We start from the raw sequence: 17935 nt of genomic DNA, 5'->3' as shown, positions 1-17935 counted from the left end.
CTCCAAGTGATCGCAACTGGGTACTGCTATACTTAACTGTCCAATTGTAATACGATACTATCTGTACTGTTGCATACTCTTCGCCTCTAGGCAAAACAAAGCTTATGTTTATGCAACTGCACTTTTACTCTTCCCTCTCCAATCCCTCCTTGCCTATCATGTCCCTAAGTCAGTTAAGAGGATATGCTGGAAGCCAACTTTGGGGTGGGGGGAATTCTTCACATTAGATTCTTGCTGTTGGTTCTAATAGTTACCGGTACTTTAAATTATTGAGGAACTGGAATCAAACAAAGGCTGGTTACAGTATAAGCCAGCTATACAAGCCTCAAAAATATGGATGTTTCTCAAAACACATTCCCAAAAAATATTATTCTAAGTTGCAGATTGGAATCAGGTTGACAAAGGTGAAATAGCAACTGAGTGCTATTATTACTCAGTTTTTGCATCCTAAGCAACAAATATATTTGGCTGTTCAGAAAAAAAAAACCCTGGGTGGTTTACAGGGACCCCCTGCAGTCCATAGACCACCAGTTTGTAACCACTGCTGTATCTTCTTGTTTTTCAGTCTTTTGGTTAAAATAAAGAATAATAAAATGCACCCATGTGGTGGCCCTCTTTCCCCCCCTTCCAACTCCCACTACAAAGTTGCATTCTTTTACTTGGGTTTCTAAATTGACTTGGTCTAAAAAAATTGGAAAGCCAGATATTTTCCCAAACTCTGAACTTTAGATACTGAGTGAAGCAACTGCTCAAAATTGTGTTAGCAGGGCAGAGCCATTTGAAAATATTGGTGGATAATTTTGAACAGCTTTTTGACAATTCACAATTTCTCTATTTCCAGAAATAAAAGACTTCGTGGGGTTTTTCAGTCGTAGACATTTTGTTAGCTTGCATGGGAAAAGGGGCTTCTAACAGCTGAAACATTACAGTGGAACTTTGGGTTGCGAATGTGATCCGTGCGGGAGGCACATTTGCAACCCGCAGCGCTGTGTCTGCATGCGCACAACATGATTTCGCACTTCTGCGCATGCACAAAGCGCGATTTAGCACTTCTGCGCATGCGCCAAAACCCAGAAATAACCTGTTCCGGGACTTCCGGGTTTGGCATGTCCATAACCTGAAAACGTGCAACCCACAGCGTTCACAACCCAAGGTATAACTGTATATGAATACCTGTAGAAATCCAGAAATGTTTCATACAAATCAAGATAGGGCAGCTTTTTCATCCTGAGGGCCACATTACCTCAGAGAGAAGCTTGTGGGGGCCATGTGCCCATAGTAGGTGGGACGAGAGGCAAAAGTGGGCATAACATTGGGTATGACCCTTTCCTTTATACATTCCAGCCATGCAAATGCAGATGTTTCTACATACACCCCTCCATATGCCATCTAGGATATGAGAAGCATTATTATAGGTCAACGATACATTCCAGTCAAACAAAAGCACTAAGGAAGCATACAGTGAGGGGAGGGCATAGCCATAGGAAAATGTTCTGCCTCTGGGCTTGAGGTTTCCCAGCCCAATATAAATATAAGCCCACCTTGCAGAAAGGCCTGTTAACCAGCAATTAATAGGCCAGCATGTGTTTATTGTTTGGCCAGGCCAGAATAAGTTTCTCAATATACTTCCTATGCATGTTTGTGGAATTAAGTATCAAAGACGAACACTTCAATAGCATTCTGAGATCAAAGGTTTTAAGAAGGCTTGTTTTCTCATTGAAGCAAAACCACCTGATGCTGAAATTGTTTGACTGGCCTCTGTAGAGGAGATCAAAGACTAAAGAATAAGATTTGGCGATATAAAACTAACTGGTATTTTTGTATTTCCAGAGATAGAGAATCTATACCTGCATAGAACCTAAGGGACCTCATATGAATGTCTACTATTTCCCCTATCAGTCCATCGTAAAACTCTTTCAACATGTAGGAAATGATGGATTAATCACCAGCAAATGGGTTTCTCTCTCTCTCTCTCCTCCCCACTTTTATATTATTTTCTTGCTTTGTATACTACCTAACCTTATTAAGAGTTCAGGAGAACTCAAAAGATTGTGCATTGCTTTGTGATATTTCGGTTGGACTAATAAAGATATTGTCCTAATACGGACATTGAAATTTTTCATTTCAACCAATCATTACCTTTTGTATTGTATAGTTATACTTTCATCTGATTATTTAACTCTAAAACTTGTATAGTACACTATACTTTCTCTCCTCCATGCACATGCTGTTGATTCCTTCCTAATTCAGGCATATCATCCTTTGCATGGTTTACATAAACGATTCGGAAATTGGGCAAGCCATGCTTTATGCAAGCCTGAGAGAAAGAACCTCTGGCCTTCCAGATGTTATAGAGTACAGTTCCCACTATCCCTGACCATTGACCATGCTTACCCCAGTAAGCTCATGGGAGTTGCAGTCTAATAGCATCTGGCTCACAGGTTTCCCACACCTGGTGTAAGTCAAAGTACGCGTCCAAACCAGAACCTACTTTCCAGTCATGATTTCTGGTTCATGGTTGGTGCAAACCACCATTTGCCAGTTTGTTAACTTTGGTTTCCCTAAAGAAGGAAGTGAGGAAGAAAATTGGAGTGTGCGAGAAAGTTCATAACTGCACTTTTCTCTCACTTCCTTCTTAAATAAAAACTTACTGTTAATGAGTTTGCTAACCTAAGGTATAAAATGCATGTTCAATGCTATACATTTTGTGTTTCACTGGTATGGCCAGGACCTAAAATGGAAAGTCCTCTCTCTTCCAGGACTTACACTTCTGCAGAGGGACTTTTGTTTTTTGAGTAACAGATACACCCAAATCACAAACTTCCATTTTTGTTCAAAAGGCAAAGAAAGGGTTCAAAGAAAGCACAAGTCTGGAGTCATCTTGGAACACTGAACTAGCACAGTTCTTCAGATCCTGGCCAATGTCTGCTACCATATTACAGACTCCAATTTTGCAATGCTCCTAAAGAAGAAGCCACACCATTATAAGAGTGTGAGAGAGCTCATGGATCTCAAGCTAAGTCTCATGAAAAATACCCATTCTCAACTTCAAAAGCTTCCACATGGCCGAGAAGCCACCTAATGACTAAAGTAAAAACCATTCCCCAAGTTTAAAATGCTACCCCCAAAACAATCTTACGGACAGATTTTTTAAAGATACATTTGTCCTTCAGATTACAAATACCAGAACTAGTTTAGAGGCTCACTACATATTTGGCAGCAAAGTATTAAAAAAAAAAAAGTTTTTCTAAAGAAATATTTGTTTTACTTGGTATAAACAAGGGTCACAATTATTTGAGCTTCTTCCAAATCAGGATCCTTTTTACGTGATAGGACTTTTATAAAAGGACAAGATGTTTATGTTATGTTCTGCTTTAGAACGATAAATTTTGCATCCATTTGATGTTCGTAGCTGTGTGAAAATGTTCGGCTCTTTCCTAGAACATGATGTTAATAATAAACCGATACCCCCAAAAGAAACTAAAACATGCACAGCCCTCTACTTAACTGTTTTGTTCTTCAAACTTTATGTCAAACTGCTCCCAGAACTAGCCAAGCAAGTAAATGTTACCATCATTTTTTCACAGTGTAAAACAAAATGGAGCATCGTGGTAGACAGCAAACAGTGATCAATAATATATACTAACAAAAGTAACAAATAATAACATCATCTACTAGTGTTTGAGGTGATTATTATTGCCATCAGTATTTTGGGAGGGGGCAGGGCAGGTGGACATCCCATGCTTTTAAGTGTCATGGTTATAACATGACATTCACTGATTGAGACCAACAGTTCTCAAAGCAAGGGACACTCAAGCCATTCTGTTTTCACAATATGACATCATATAGCTGCTAAAGATCAGAACTCCAGGCAAATTGGGAAGGAAAACAGGTGGAGAAGGAACTGTCAGCCTCTGGCCATCTGGAACAAATCTGTAATGCTGTTGTCACAACATATTTATTACGTAGCAGTTTGGGGCATGTCAGTCCCAGCACTGTTACCCTACACTTTAGTTAATACCCACAGTGGCAGACTTTAGGCTCTCAAATTTCAGTGGCGCCCTGTGCTACGCTAAAATTCACCATCACTCCTGTCTCTCATGCTCCATTCTACAGCACTGTTGTGGCACCGCTTGCAGCACAGCGCCCAGTGCAGCCAAACCAGTCGTGCTAAAACAGCCTTTTGATACCCAGATCCTGTGGTTCAAGGAATTACACATAGACTAATATTTACTAGCATGTGGTCTGGAATGGAAAGAGGTATGTATACAGACTTCAAACTGGTTTATCAGTTATTCCCTTTCCTAGAGGAAGTGCAATTCCATTCTTTGGGGAGCCTATGATAAGCCATATTTACTGTGGGGACGTGGGTGATGCTGTGTTCTAAATCACTCAGCCTATTGGGCTTGCCAATCAGAAGGTTGTAGAAACACAAAAGCAAAAACTTTTATCACAAGTTATCTATGGAGTATCTATACTATTGATTCATATTACAGTAGTTTTATACTAGTTCAAGTAGCCCCTCAAAAAGCTACTGAGGATGCTGATAATTTTCTTTGACACCCCTGGCCCACCACCAATCTAAAGTTTTCATTAGTTTATGCAGAAGGGAAGTCCCAATGGAAAGAAAATGGCTAAAAATATTAATGGTCCCCAAATACACTGCCATATTCAGAGATAACTGTACTAACTGAATCTGTTCTCTGAATAACAGAAGCTGAGAGTTAAAGACATATGGCACAAACAGGATAATTATCACTCCCTAACTGCCCTATTTAGGGACGCTGGTGGCGCTGTGGGTTAAACCACAAAGCCTAGGACTTGCCAATCAGAAGGTTGGCAGTTCAAATCCCCACGACGGGGTGAGCTCCCGTTGCTCGGTCCCTGCTCCTGCCAACCTAGCAGTTCGAAAGCATGTCAAAGGGCAAGTAGATAAATAGGTACCGCTCCGGCGGGAAGGTAAATGGTGTTTCCGTGTGCTGCTCTGGTTCACCAGAAGCAGCTTAGTCATGCTGGCCACATGACCTGGAAGCTGTACGCCAGCTCCCTCGGCCAATATAGCGAGATGAGCACCGCAACCTGAGTCGGTCACGAGTGGACCTAATGGTCAAGGGTCCCTTTACCCTTTACCTTTTTAACTGCCCTATTTGCACCACTTTTACTGAACATTCTTTGTGCACATCGACACAGACTGAATACCAAGCGTCATAGAGTGCTAATATAATTTGTTTTAGAGGTCCTGTATTCATGAAATAGGAGAAGCTCTGGATAAATGGATGGATACTTTGTTTTACATATTGAGAAAATAATCATATACAGCTCGTATGGAATAGAACTATTCACATCCACATCATGCATTTAAAGCACATTTATATCATTTTAACAGTCATGGCTTCCTGTAAAGGTTCCTGGGAAGTGTAGTTTCCAGTAGCTTTATAAAACTACAGTTCCCTGGATTCTTTGTGTGAGGTAACGTATCTTAAATGTATGTCATGCATGTCAAACCATCACAGAAGCTGCATCTCTGTACAATACAATTTATTTAAATGCCATCTTAACTTGCAACACATTCTCTAAAAGAGCTGTTAATATCTCTCGGTTTGAATGTAAACAAAAATATATCACTTACTTTTGTTTGATCATCAGCTTTGAATACGTAACAGATACTTTGGGGGTTTGTTGCTCCATCTTTTATTAAGCAGGCAAAGTAGCTTGGATCATGACTGTTGTGAATCAGTTTGTGGACATGTTGCGGCTTACACTCAAACAGGCTGGAACAAATCAGAGGATCCCACTGCTGGGTTTTCCCTGTGTCTGCTTCACACCGCAGCCTGGTCGGTGAGACATAAAGCCGTATTTGGCTGGAGTTAGGCTCTTCCTTCAAGGAGTGTGTGCTGAGCTGCCGAATCTCTGCCACAATCCAAGGGAGCACTGGCATAGTGGTTAGAGAGTGTACTGGCAGAGAACCTACTAGATGAAGGCTGAAGTCTATTGAGCCATCACTGGTTGCTTCAGGATTTTTAACTTTGAACGATATGGGATCCATGTTTGAGTCATCAAACAAATTTTTGATGAAGACTTTTACTTCTGAAAGGAAATATATTTACATGGTTAACACAATTTCCCTCTTTTATCATTTAAGAGTCATGCCAGTGACTGTATAAAATTAAGCAATAAAATGAAAAGCTTCTTGTGTAATTATATATATCAGACATTAACAACAGTGATTCACACTTAGGGCAAAAGCATTACAGGAGTCAAGTCATATTTAAACATGGGGATGTTAAAGCCTCAGATGATCCTCAGCCAGCTATAAAGTATATTTCATTATTTAAAAGCCACAGCACTATAGTAGATTCATTCTGGTTGTTTGATATGCGTCCAATTATGAGCTACAACATTTTCATGCAAGGTTTTGTCTTCAGGCTCATTGAAAACACAAGAAAAAGCAAGACTGTTGTAGTCCAAATTAAAATATCCAAAGGTTTTAAGAAAAACCGTACTTTTCCATGTATAAGACTAGGTTGTTTTTTTACTAAAAAATAAATTTTAAAAAGGGGGTAGTCTTATACACAGGAGCAATCTCCCCCCATTTTCTTAATTTTGAGTCCCCAAAAACAGGGGGCTTCTTAATACACGGGGGCGTGTTATACACAGAAAAATACAGTAGCTTGTGTAACAAGAACCATAGACTCCCACCATCCCCAGCCAGCATGTCAAATGGTCAGAGCAGACGAGAGCTGTAGTCCAACAACAGATGGAGGGTCACAGGCTCCTCACCCCACTTGAAGATACTGAGGAGAAGGAGGAAGCATAACGACTTAGCAACACCATGGGCTAAGTAGGAAAGGGAAGACAGGGAGGCAACCACAGTTTTGTCTGTAATAAGAAAACAAGTGTGGAAGGAGGAAGTAGGAGAAAAAGATTGTGTGGATGTTGGGTCTTGATTTGGGGACTAAATGATGTGAACAACCCTTCCCCCTTTTTCTTGAGTTCATATTGACTGCACATTAGCTTGCCCTTATCCTCTAGGAACTGGCCCTTTGACCTTCCTGGAGAGCATTCTTCTAAAGCAGTATCAAACCTATAGCAACCCATATATCTAGGGAGGTACAAAGGTGATGATACATCACACCACAAGAATCATATTACATTTTCTGGTCTACTATTTTTATCCTGACTTAATGCTTGTTTGCAACATAATGAAAGTTTGTGTACTTTGACAAATGTTCTCCTTACTTAAAATATGCAGTGGCTCAGCTTATAAGCACATTAAGACGATTGAGAGCAACTGTCAACAGTTCATAGCCTTTTGAACTCTGAGGGAGATAGCAAGAGTGCCTCTTTTTTCCATTTTATATAGTAATGTTCTTTTCAATCTCTGAGCTTAGCTACAGTCACAAATCCCACCATCTGTACTGCAGTGAGGCTCCTAAATAATAGCTCAGGAGTATTAGCCTCTTTCCTAAATAACATGCAGTACATAAGCAATCTCTTAAAACTAGCCTAAAATAGGACACACGAGTTCAAATTCCCATGCAGCCGCTCATAGACAGGAAAGTATCTTGTTTTAAAAGGAATCCTAGCTAAGAAATAAAATGGTGGTGCTTAGAACTAAGAAAGGAACTGCTATACTTTATTATCAGAACAGATGATTATTCCTAGACACACATTTGGCTCCTCCTCACTTACTTACTCAGAGATGGAGCATAAAATTTCTTTTCCCCACAACTGATAAGAAAGCTGAAATTTGATATATCAATCAACCAATCATTTTATTTGTAAGCTGCCTTTCCAAAATTAAAACCATGCTCAAGGCGGCTTACAAAATATAAAAATATCACATAACAAAAGTGGTCAATAAACAATAAACAAAGCATCAAAAAGTCCACAAAAGTATATGGATCATCCAACTCCAGAGAAGGTTGAAGATGTTACCTCTCTCCCTCAAAACATGGAGCATGGAGTCTAGTTCCTAACAGCAGTCAGCAAAGTGGAATTCAAGACACAGATTAGACAACACGTTAAGAATATGGGGAGGTCTTAGTAACCCTCAGTTGGATGTGTGTATGTTTGATTTATAGTGGCAGCCAGAAAAGAGACTTGAAAAATGGGAGAAGCCACATATATTTGGTATTTTCTCCTCAACATACTTTTAACAGTAATGGTGAGAGACTTCTAGAGTGATACCAACTACTATAAGTAATTTTACCGTCATGTGTGTGTGTGCACACATGTGCAACATCAGTATGAATATTTTGAGATTAAGTGACCTGAATATTTTAGCACAGAGCTTTCCAAACTGTGTGTCGTGACATGTTAGTATGTCGGCTGCAATGTGTAGGTGTGTCGCACGAATGCTCCCCGTGCTCTTCCGGGGGCTGGAAAGGGATTAGTTTAACCTCTGGTTTGCTAGTAAAACTGAATTACTGTGTTGCAAAATGATGCGTGTCTAAAAAGTGTATCATCAACATGAAAAGTTTGGAATGTTCTTTAGCATCTAAGAAAGAATTACAGTAAACCCACAACATACGCAAGAGTTATGTTCTGGGGATCATGCCTAAACCGAAAACTACATATAGTTAAAGCCAGTGCTACTTTTCTAGAAAAAGGGGTGCTGGAACTCACCATGAACACCTCCCCCGTTCTCTTATAATGGCAATGGTGCCCACCTGAGAGGTGCCGTAACTGAGTTCCAGTGAGTTTCAGCTGAAAAAAAGCCCTGGTCAAAGCACACTGAGTTCAGTGGCACGTGGGATTGCTAAATCATTTCCCCCAGAACCGTGCCTGCTTTCTGTCTCCCCCTCTTTTTTTTGCTATGCACATAAAGCTGAATGTGCACAAGTTAAATGCAAGTGAATTGTGGGCTTATCGTGCTTAAATTAGGGCATTATCACTTTGTGCAGGTGCTTATAACAGTTCTAAGAATCCAGACTTTCCATTTGGGGAAAAAACAAAACCCCACACCTGAAGCTGGGAACCACTCAGGTTCATTGCTGGGTTCCCAGGGGGCAGGGCTTCTGGGGCAGACCAGAGAGAAGACTCTAGGGGTCTGGTCCACTCCAGGAACATAAAAAGAGGACACAACCAACTTCCACCACAGTCACCCGCTGATCTTTCCACCCACCCTCTAATGCTATTCTTTGTAATTTTGCTTTTATCTAATACAGTGGTACCTCGGGTTAAGTACTTAATTCGTTCCGGAGGTCTGTACTTAACCTGAAACTGTTTTTAACCTGAAGCACCACTTTAGCTAATGGGGCCTCCTGCTGCCGCCGCACCGCCGGAGCACAATTTCTGTTCTCATCCTGAAGCAAAGTTCTTAACCTGAAGGAATATTTCTGGGTTAGCGGAGTCTGTAACCTGAAGCGTATGCAACTTGAAGCGTATGTAACCCGAGGTACCACTGTATTTAATTGTCACAACTTTCCTATGGCGGAAAAGGCACTGGGCTGAATCCTTAGAAGGGAGGGGCAGGCAAAGGTCACCATTTTCCAGCTAATGGAGATTCCCCTTAAGGGATCTTGGAGGGCAGAGATTTCTGTCATGAAGCCCAGTTTGGTGGTTGATGAGCCATGGCACCCTCGCCTCAGTGGCCAGGGGAGGTTCTCTGTAAGTGGTTCATACTGTGCGGAAATCTCAAAATTGGTCAATCTTTGCTGTCAAGACACAGCTCATCACCCAACAGGCTGCCTTGGTGGTCACATGGATATAGGCCTTTGCTTTGCCAAAGCTCTTGCGCTGTAATAAATAAAGCTGTGGCCTCCCCCCCCCGCCACAACTTGTCATTTTTACTGACTGCTTCCCGCACCCCGAGCTACACTGCACATGGGCCTACAATGCACATACAAGGTGGACTTGGGTTTAGATAAATGGCCTCCACAGATTTAGTAACCTTGGCATCTTGGGATCAGTAACCTTGACCTATATGTGAATTGAGTCACTCTGCTTATGTTTTGCAGATGCCTGATTCACCATCTACCCAAAGCACTGGCCATGGAGCAGGTTATAGTCTATTACTCCTCAAGAGGACATAATTGAGGGCTGGGAACATCACCCATTTAAAATCCTGGAGAGCCACTGCTGGTCAGTGTGGCTAATACTGAGTTAGATAGACCAGTGGTCTGACTGAGTAAAGGATAGCTTCCTACCTTCCTAACTACTCTAAGCAGTTTCCCCCTCTATGACTACAGCTACCCTTAAATATTCAGGTATGATGCATTTTGTAACCTTTCCCCTCTTTTATGCCCTGTCTCTGTAATTTTAATACTGCTAAAAAGCCTTTCCAAGCCCTTTACAAACATCAAGCTTGAAACCAGAGTATACTGTGCTATGTATAACATTACTTTGCATGCTTCACTTTGAGCAGCACAATTGGAGTTTATTGCTGTGACATTCCTGAGACATTATTTTTACCCATAATACTCCAAGCACACACCCTAAATACAGCACAAGCAAACTCCAATGAGAAAAGTTGCTAACCAACCAGTACATTTTGGATTATTCTCCACTAGGAAACATTATACCCCCTCATTGTACTTGTACAGATGACGCTGGTTACAATATTTGGTTATTTTTGGAGTGAAGAAGCGGTTATCATCATGCAATTGAAAAAGGAAACTGCCTCCCAAATTACATGCTTATTCCTAGGTTGTTTACGCTTCCATCATCACTAACGCAGGTGAACTTGTATCTCACTGGGATTTCAACATTACAGCAAAATCCCAGACTGAAATTGTATCCTAAGCTCTGCAGTGCTAAATGGCAGAGTGACCCTCTATCACTTGATCTCTGAACAGAAGAGAAAACCACACAAGTGCAGTGCTGAGTTATGAGCAAAGTTGGCGCCTTTAGTTCTACAATTTGTTATTGGCACAAGTTAGAGCCTACAAAGTACGTTCAAAGCTGCCTTTCAAAATGATGCACTGAGAGATAAATCTATGCCTCTGTCTCTAAGAAAATGGAAATGAATGCACACACAAAACACTTCTTTTTAATCTTGATATATGCATGATATCCACATGATAAAAAATAAAAAGCAAAACTCAACTTTACTTCCAAATATGCCACTTTCACTTGGCATATTACGGTACATTAATTAGTATTTTAGTACTGGTACTGTCGTAAGCTTTGGGAGCTAGATGAAAAGCAGGGTAGGGTGTTTATGAAAAAAGTGGCAAAAGGTGCGTTCATCAGGAAACGTATTAAACAAGTTTTTAACCAAATATCTGTGGGATTCCAACCAGACATCATTGCTCATACCAAAAGATTAACAGTGATCGAGTTGAGACAGGACAAAAACAAGCAAACATGCAAACAAAAAACCAACATTTTAATGCATTGTTGTAGACCTAAAACTGTTTATATACACAGAGAGAGCTGTCCTAGTTTTCACAATCCTTCTACTGTGATTTATTGATGCAACAATTATTGAAGGCAAGTTGTCAGTGTCAGCAGTGCCAGTCATTAAAACGTTCCCATTTGGCATCCGCAGCTTCCTTCTAACCGTGCAAAGCTGGCTGCGGTTGTGAGACCACAAAGCCAAAGCGTAGCTGAGTAAGATCTATATTCCTCAGTCCTAACTGAAGTGAGGCCCAAGGCATGCCTACTGGAGGGCATAGGACCCAACTCCTAGTGGGCAAGGTTCCTTTACCCCCCAAAAGATTTGAGCCCCCCCCCCCAAAAAACCTTAATGGGCATTGCCATTCAAATGGTGTTTGTGTGCGCACTGCATCCTGTGATCAATTAAGTGGGGCAGGATTTACCTGTCTCCTCCAATATTTATTCAAATTGGCACCCATGGGCGTAGCCAAGGGGGCGCCGTGGGGGGCAGCTGCCCCCTCCTTATCAATACAAATCAATACAAATCTGAGGTTCTTCTGCCCCCTCCCAACAAAAGCCTGCTCCCCCCAACAAAAATCCTATGTTGGCACTCCTGCTGGAGGGTGAGGCAAACCCCACTAAACGCAGGGGGGTTATTTCCATTGCATAACAGCCTCCATTGATTTCCATGCCACCTTGCGCCATCACAGTTCCCTGTGAAAATCCAGACTGTAAGCTCCTCGGTGCAGAGAGACCACGTCCCTCGGCGAAGCCTCTTGCCCACATACGGTCATAGTGGAAGCAGCAGCAACAACAACACGTGGTTGTTCCGTATCCCCACGGGGTGTGTGGGGTGGCTGGGTGGGTTAGGTGGGCGCTGCACCCTCCTCCCCGCCCCACCCCCGCCCCAGAAGCAGCGTCAATCAACCTGCAAAGGGAGAAAAAGTATGAAGGGACGTTGTGGGGGGGGGGGGCGGTGAGAGAAGATCACTCACCGATCAGCAGCAGCAGCGCAGGATGAGTGTGTGCCTTGAAAGGAAGTGCGCCGTCTGCGGCTCGCGAAGAGATGTCAGCGAGGAAGATGAAGACCGAGAGAGGAAGGCGGAACTCTCCCGCCTCGTCCCTGAGGGGACGGCAATGTCCCGCCGTCGACGAGGAAGTTGGCCGGGGCGCAAGCGGCTCCTGTTGCTTCGTTCGCTACGTGACCGGCGTCGCTCGCTCCCCCGCCCCCGGGGCTGTCAAAGGCGGGCGGGCGGGCTGTGAGGCGGCGGCGGCGTCCCCTTGAGGGAGAAGCGACGAACGGAGGAGCGGCTCCCTCACAGCGCCCTCTCTGGGCTGCCCCGCCGCGCCCGCCTCTCCCCCGAGGGCGCAGCTGAGGCGGGGGAGGGAAGAGCCACAACAAGCCGGCACATGCACCGGCGGCAATGGCTCCTTATCCAGCCGCGTCTCTCGAGGGAGAGAGGAGGAGGAGGAGGAAGGACCGGGCCGAGCCGGGGTGGGGGGTGGGCGGCCTCGGAGGGGCCATGAAGGAGTTGCGCGCTGTAAAAATAGAAGTTTCCACAAGCCGCGAGCGAAGCCTGGGGCTGTGGGGGCTGGGGGGGTGTTGAGGCGAAGCGGGTTGGCGCGCTTTTCCTCTCAGAATAATCGCCTCAGAGAAAAGCACCCGCAGTGACAGAGGGACTTGGATGTGGCGCAGCAGCAGCAGCAGCCGGTCTTGCCGCGGTCATGTGCGAGAAACAGCTGCACTGCAGGCCGGCGCGCGCGTGTGTGAAGGGCGGCCTCTCCCGCTCTGCCTGCCCGCCTGCCTCTCTCTTTCCCGCCTTTTCTTGCTCCCCCCCCCTCGAAACCCACCACAAAAGGCGGGCGGGTTAGGCGCTCGAGGCAGAAGGGCGCCACGCCGCCGTCCCTCCTCAGCCCAAATGCTCCTGAGGGTGATGAAGGCACAGTCCTCACGTTCAGGGCAGACAAGCCCTCGAGTCAGGGGTGCCAACTTGAATTTTAAAAAATGGGGTTTTTTTTTAGAGTGAGCACCATAGTTAATCACAAGATCCATTTGAATGGCAATACCCATCAACTTTGGGGGTTTGGGCCCCCCTCTTACTCCTCGAGTGATGACTTAGGTGGAATCTACACATCTATTTTTAAACCGCTGTGAAAATGCTTCCCCCCCCCAAAAAAGAACGTTTTGAAAAATACATTGATTTTGGTATAGCTCGCCACGGCCATCTAGTGTCACACTTGTATATTGCACTTTGCAGCACATTAAAATCATAGTTGTCGACCTTCCCTTTTTTTGTGGGAAATTCCCTTATTCCAGCGCCGTTTCCCACTGCTTCCCGCTGCTATCCCGGATTATTAGATATCCCGTAGACTGTCCCCGGGACAGGTGAGGCTGCTGATCCCTTATTTTCAAATCTCAAAGTTGACAGCTATGATTTAAATATTTACAGCTGTATAACTGAGTCCCTGGTCACATCTGCCTGTACTAACTTGACTGCAGCCCAGTCCTGTTGTCTAGGCAGGATTTGCCACAGGGTTTGGTGGGATTTGGTTCTAGTCACGCCTGGGATTTCATTGTAAGCTGTTGCCACAAGTACAGGAAAAATCAACACTCACTTCCTTTGTATGTGCTACAAAAGGCCCAAGTAAAATAAAATAAAATTACAACCTCTTCATCTCAGGGTCGTGGGTTGGAGCCCCATACTGGGCAGAAGATTCATGTATTGAAAGGGGTTTGACTACATGATCCTTGTGGCCCCTTCCAACTCTACGTTTCTTTGACTCTAAGCATTTGTGAAAGTTGCATGGATCACCATCTTCTAACAGTAGCTCAGTGCTAGTAGTTTTCAATATTTGTGTCCTGTTTGTGTGCATATGTAGATTGGACCTCCGAGATGTTGCCGCTCTGGTAGAAATAGCAACCCCTAAACCTTTATTGGTGCTTTTAGACACATTTTCAAAGGGACTCGGGCTGTTTTTAATGTTACGTTTCCTCATGACTGAGGCTGCAACAGCAGCTACAGGATCCCAAGTGTGAACTCACGGACTTTGCCCCATTGCACATGTGACAACTGCTTTTAGCGTGTCTGAGCCAGAATCTCAGACTCTCTGCCCTTTTCTCTCCTGGCTGAAAGTAAGGGGTAATATGCAACCCAGTTTAATCCTGAAAAGCTTTCGTTACAGGATCCAAATATTATGAGATTCAGCGGAGAACACTTTTTTGAAAATGTCAGCTGTCTTCTCCTTGAGGGCTGGAAACATACTTTAAAAAGGGATCTAGTCCCCAGATCAAGAATTATCCTGTGAAAATGAACCATTTCTTGAAGACCAATAGACTTGAACTCGGCTGCTTAGGGCAACAATTTCAAATGGCCAGTTTCTGACAGAATAAACTATAGCACGGAAATTTCTATTTAAGCTTCTAATCCAGAGAGGCGAAACCTGCGGCCTTCCAGCCATGCTCAAGTTTTGCAGTTACTTTCTTCTGATTCTTGTGAATTCCCACAAGATCACTACTCAAACAAACCACAAGCACTGAGCCGAGAACTAACCTTGGTTACGGGCTATAGCTTGACACAAAACAAACCACAAGGCTAGGTCCAGACATAATGCAAAGCCAAACCATGGCTTAGCTTCGGGTACTACAGCAACCACAGAACTGAGTAAAGAGCGAAATACCCATCATTTTCTTTCCTGTACATGCCAAGCCATAGTTTCGTTTAGTATTTGTCTGGTACAGCAGGCTTTTCTTGTACAAAACCAGATACCTTTGAATGGTACTACAATGCATGCTAGCTAAGAGTTTGATTTGGGGCAACTTGGCTCTTTTCAAACTAAGAAAAATCCATTTCAGCAAGTCAAGTGAGCGAGGAACTTTAAAAATAAAATAATGAAAAATAAAATTGTGATTTGCAAAGAAGCACATTTCTGATCAGTTTATTAGAATCCATCTGGTCATATGGATTTCTCCCTTCTGTTCCACAATCACCCTGCAAGCCATAGAACCTAAGACTACAATCCAATATTGTGGGGAGAAAAAAACAGATCTATCTAACCAGAAGGATGACAACACACACCCTCACACTGAATTCAAAGGACATACTTAAAATGGAAGCTTCTCCCACTTACAGCTTTAACACTAAGTCAAAACTTTGTAAAGTTTTTTTTGGGGGGAAATGGTGCTGCAGTACAGCACCATTTGCTGCAGTACAATACACAGGAAAGTATTACTGGTGTCACATTCTGGATTGTGAAGGTACCACACCCAGCATTTCCACTATTGTTCCCATCTATCATACAGAGAGGCAGGAAAATCAGATAGGATAAAATGAAACAGGAGCATCTGATCCCCACAAAAGCCTCCTGAAAAGTGCTTGCATTTATGTCCACCTGCAGTCTGCATTGACATGTTGTCTGATCTGTTGTCCAAAGTACAATTTGTTAAAATTGCTCCATTTGGTTGAATAAACCTTCTTCTAACTGAATATTTTTATTTCAGTTAACGTTTTTCATGTCTAGCAAAGAACTTGGGATATGCATTTTAGGACCGACCTATAGACGAATGCCATCCTCATTCTGGACCCTGCAAGTTTAATTATCTTTCAGGGATTCTAGAAAAAAGAATGTTTAAAATTGGCACAAAATAAGTAATCCCCCAAAAGTAATCTGAACATGGCCTTTCATACCCTTAACCATGTTAGCAGCTTTTGAGACAACCATACACAACAAGGAACACAATGGTTTCTAAACATTACAAAAGGCAGCCAGGGAAATAAGACATATAAGGGAGAACTGAAGGGAGAAACCTGTTTCTTTAACACAGTATGGGGTGACTTGTGGGATTCTGGTTCATGGTTTTATGCAGCTTACCTGCATCCACAACTTTTTTTTTAATCAACAACTAGACATCAATAATTTGGACTTTTTATATTTCTACCAAGTAGATATTAGAACAATTCCTGCATGAATCTACAATAATTAGTATTTTATCCTGGATATAATTATGAAAAAGGAAACTCTTGACCAGCGACAAGATTGTAAAGGAACAGGGAACAGTTAAAGGAAACCATTTTAACCACAAAAAGCATCTACCGTATTTTTCGCTCTATAAGACGCAACAGACCACAAGACGCACCTAGTTTTTGGAGGAGGAAAACAAGGGGGGGGGGATTCTGAATCTCTGAAGCCAGAACAGCAAGAGGGATCGCTGCGCAGTGAAAGCAGCAATCCCTCTTGCTGTTCTGGCTTCTGGGATAGCTGTGCATTCGCCCCATATGATGCACACACATTTCCCCTTACTTTTTAGGAGGGAAAAAATAAGTCTTATAGAACAAAAAATATGGTATTTCTGATTGGTTGCTGCTGCAGAAACCATACTCCTTAATGAGCGCCTGATTTAAACCCAACTTAGTGATTGGAATCTTTTCCCTTGGCTTCAGCAGGCCTTGAAAATTCTTTTCTAATGACATGCTTATTTTCCCAGGTCTATTTTTGTGTTGTAAAAGCTATGACTATATGCAGAACCTGAATGTTGTGTGCTTTGCGAGGATATAAGGGCAGTATTACTTTATAGTCTAAAGCAAGGAAGAGATCAGATAACAAAGCTGACATAAGGGTTGAACTGACCTTGCCAGGACTAGAGCATGTTGTTGCTTTTTGGTAACATGCCGTTTCAAATCAGGCTGGTCTATCCCTTTATACATATGACTTTAACATTACTGGCACTGTAAATTGAAGTATTTACACCAGCAGATAGGTGTACAAGACTAACACAGCTAATCTCCCCAGCAACTCCAAAGTGATGCAGCACCGTTGCAACACAGCAGCCGCAGCAGAACAGCGTCCTGTAACATCTTAAAGACTAGCAAGTTTGTCGTGGAATAAGTTATCCTAGGCAAAAACCTACTTCCAACAAATGCAACGAGCAGGCAGATATGACGCTGGATATTTTACACACAATATAACCGCTTTGATGTTTTTTCTACAATCAAGAGGTATATAATTTTTTATGAAATAAATAAATAACCCTTTCCCCTTTAAGTTGATGCTGCATGTTCTAAGATCTGTAAATGTGAAGAAATGAGTTATATTCAGCAAATTTAATACACTCGTAATGTTGTTTTAAAATGCAGTTGAGTGGGATCTTTTTACTTATCTTGACTTGAAGACTGAATTGTAACAAGCCGAACCTAAATGAATATAGCAAAGCTAGTAACATTTTCTTCAACATCATACCCTATATAAAGAAGTTGTTTTGTGCTCATCCACAAAATGGGTTGCTAGCAAAAAAAATCTGCTTGATCCCAATTTTTCAATCAGTTAAGTCTTTGCATATTAACCAATTTCAGAGGCTGACAACAAATTGAGCAATAGGAACAACTGTGTGATGTTTTGATCAATGTTGCTATATTGCTTTCAACATATTCTTGCGGTCTTACTTTCAGATCTGTATTTTAAAACTTTCACTTCTAGCTACACCCTTCCTGAGCAGTTATTATAAAGTTGAGACACATTGTTGCACAAAGGCACTTGCTGACAGTAAAATTGTCTGAGTATCTGTGCAACCCACATACACATGTCTTTTATGCCTAAGAGGAAAATAAACAGCAGGACA

At 42.6% G+C, this 17935-nt stretch overlaps 1 protein-coding gene across 3 annotated transcripts in view; it reads right to left on the bottom strand.

Annotated features, from left to right (window-relative positions):
- TBC1D1 (TBC1 domain family member 1) overlaps positions 1-13161 on the bottom strand; it is an 83814-nt gene extending 70653 nt beyond the window's left edge. For 2 of the 3 annotated variants that reach the window (XM_081207606.1, XM_081207607.1), the window contains exons 1-2: positions 12318-13161; positions 5630-6087 (exon numbers count right to left, since the gene is read on the bottom strand). In XM_081207606.1, the coding sequence (XP_081063732.1) occupies positions 5630-6046 (417 nt within the window). In that variant the 5' untranslated portion in view covers positions 6047-6087; positions 12318-13161. The remainder of the gene's footprint in view (positions 1-5629; positions 6088-12317) is intronic. The other variant, XM_081207608.1, reaches the window with a different exon arrangement.
- Positions 13162-17935: the final 4774 nt, after the last annotated feature.

The sequence above is a fragment of the Podarcis bocagei genome (assembly GCF_964188305.1).
Source record: "Podarcis bocagei genome assembly, chromosome: 9".
Lineage (NCBI taxonomy): Eukaryota > Metazoa > Chordata > Lepidosauria > Squamata > Lacertidae > Podarcis > Podarcis bocagei.
This window is presented reverse-complemented; position numbering and strand designations above follow the sequence as displayed.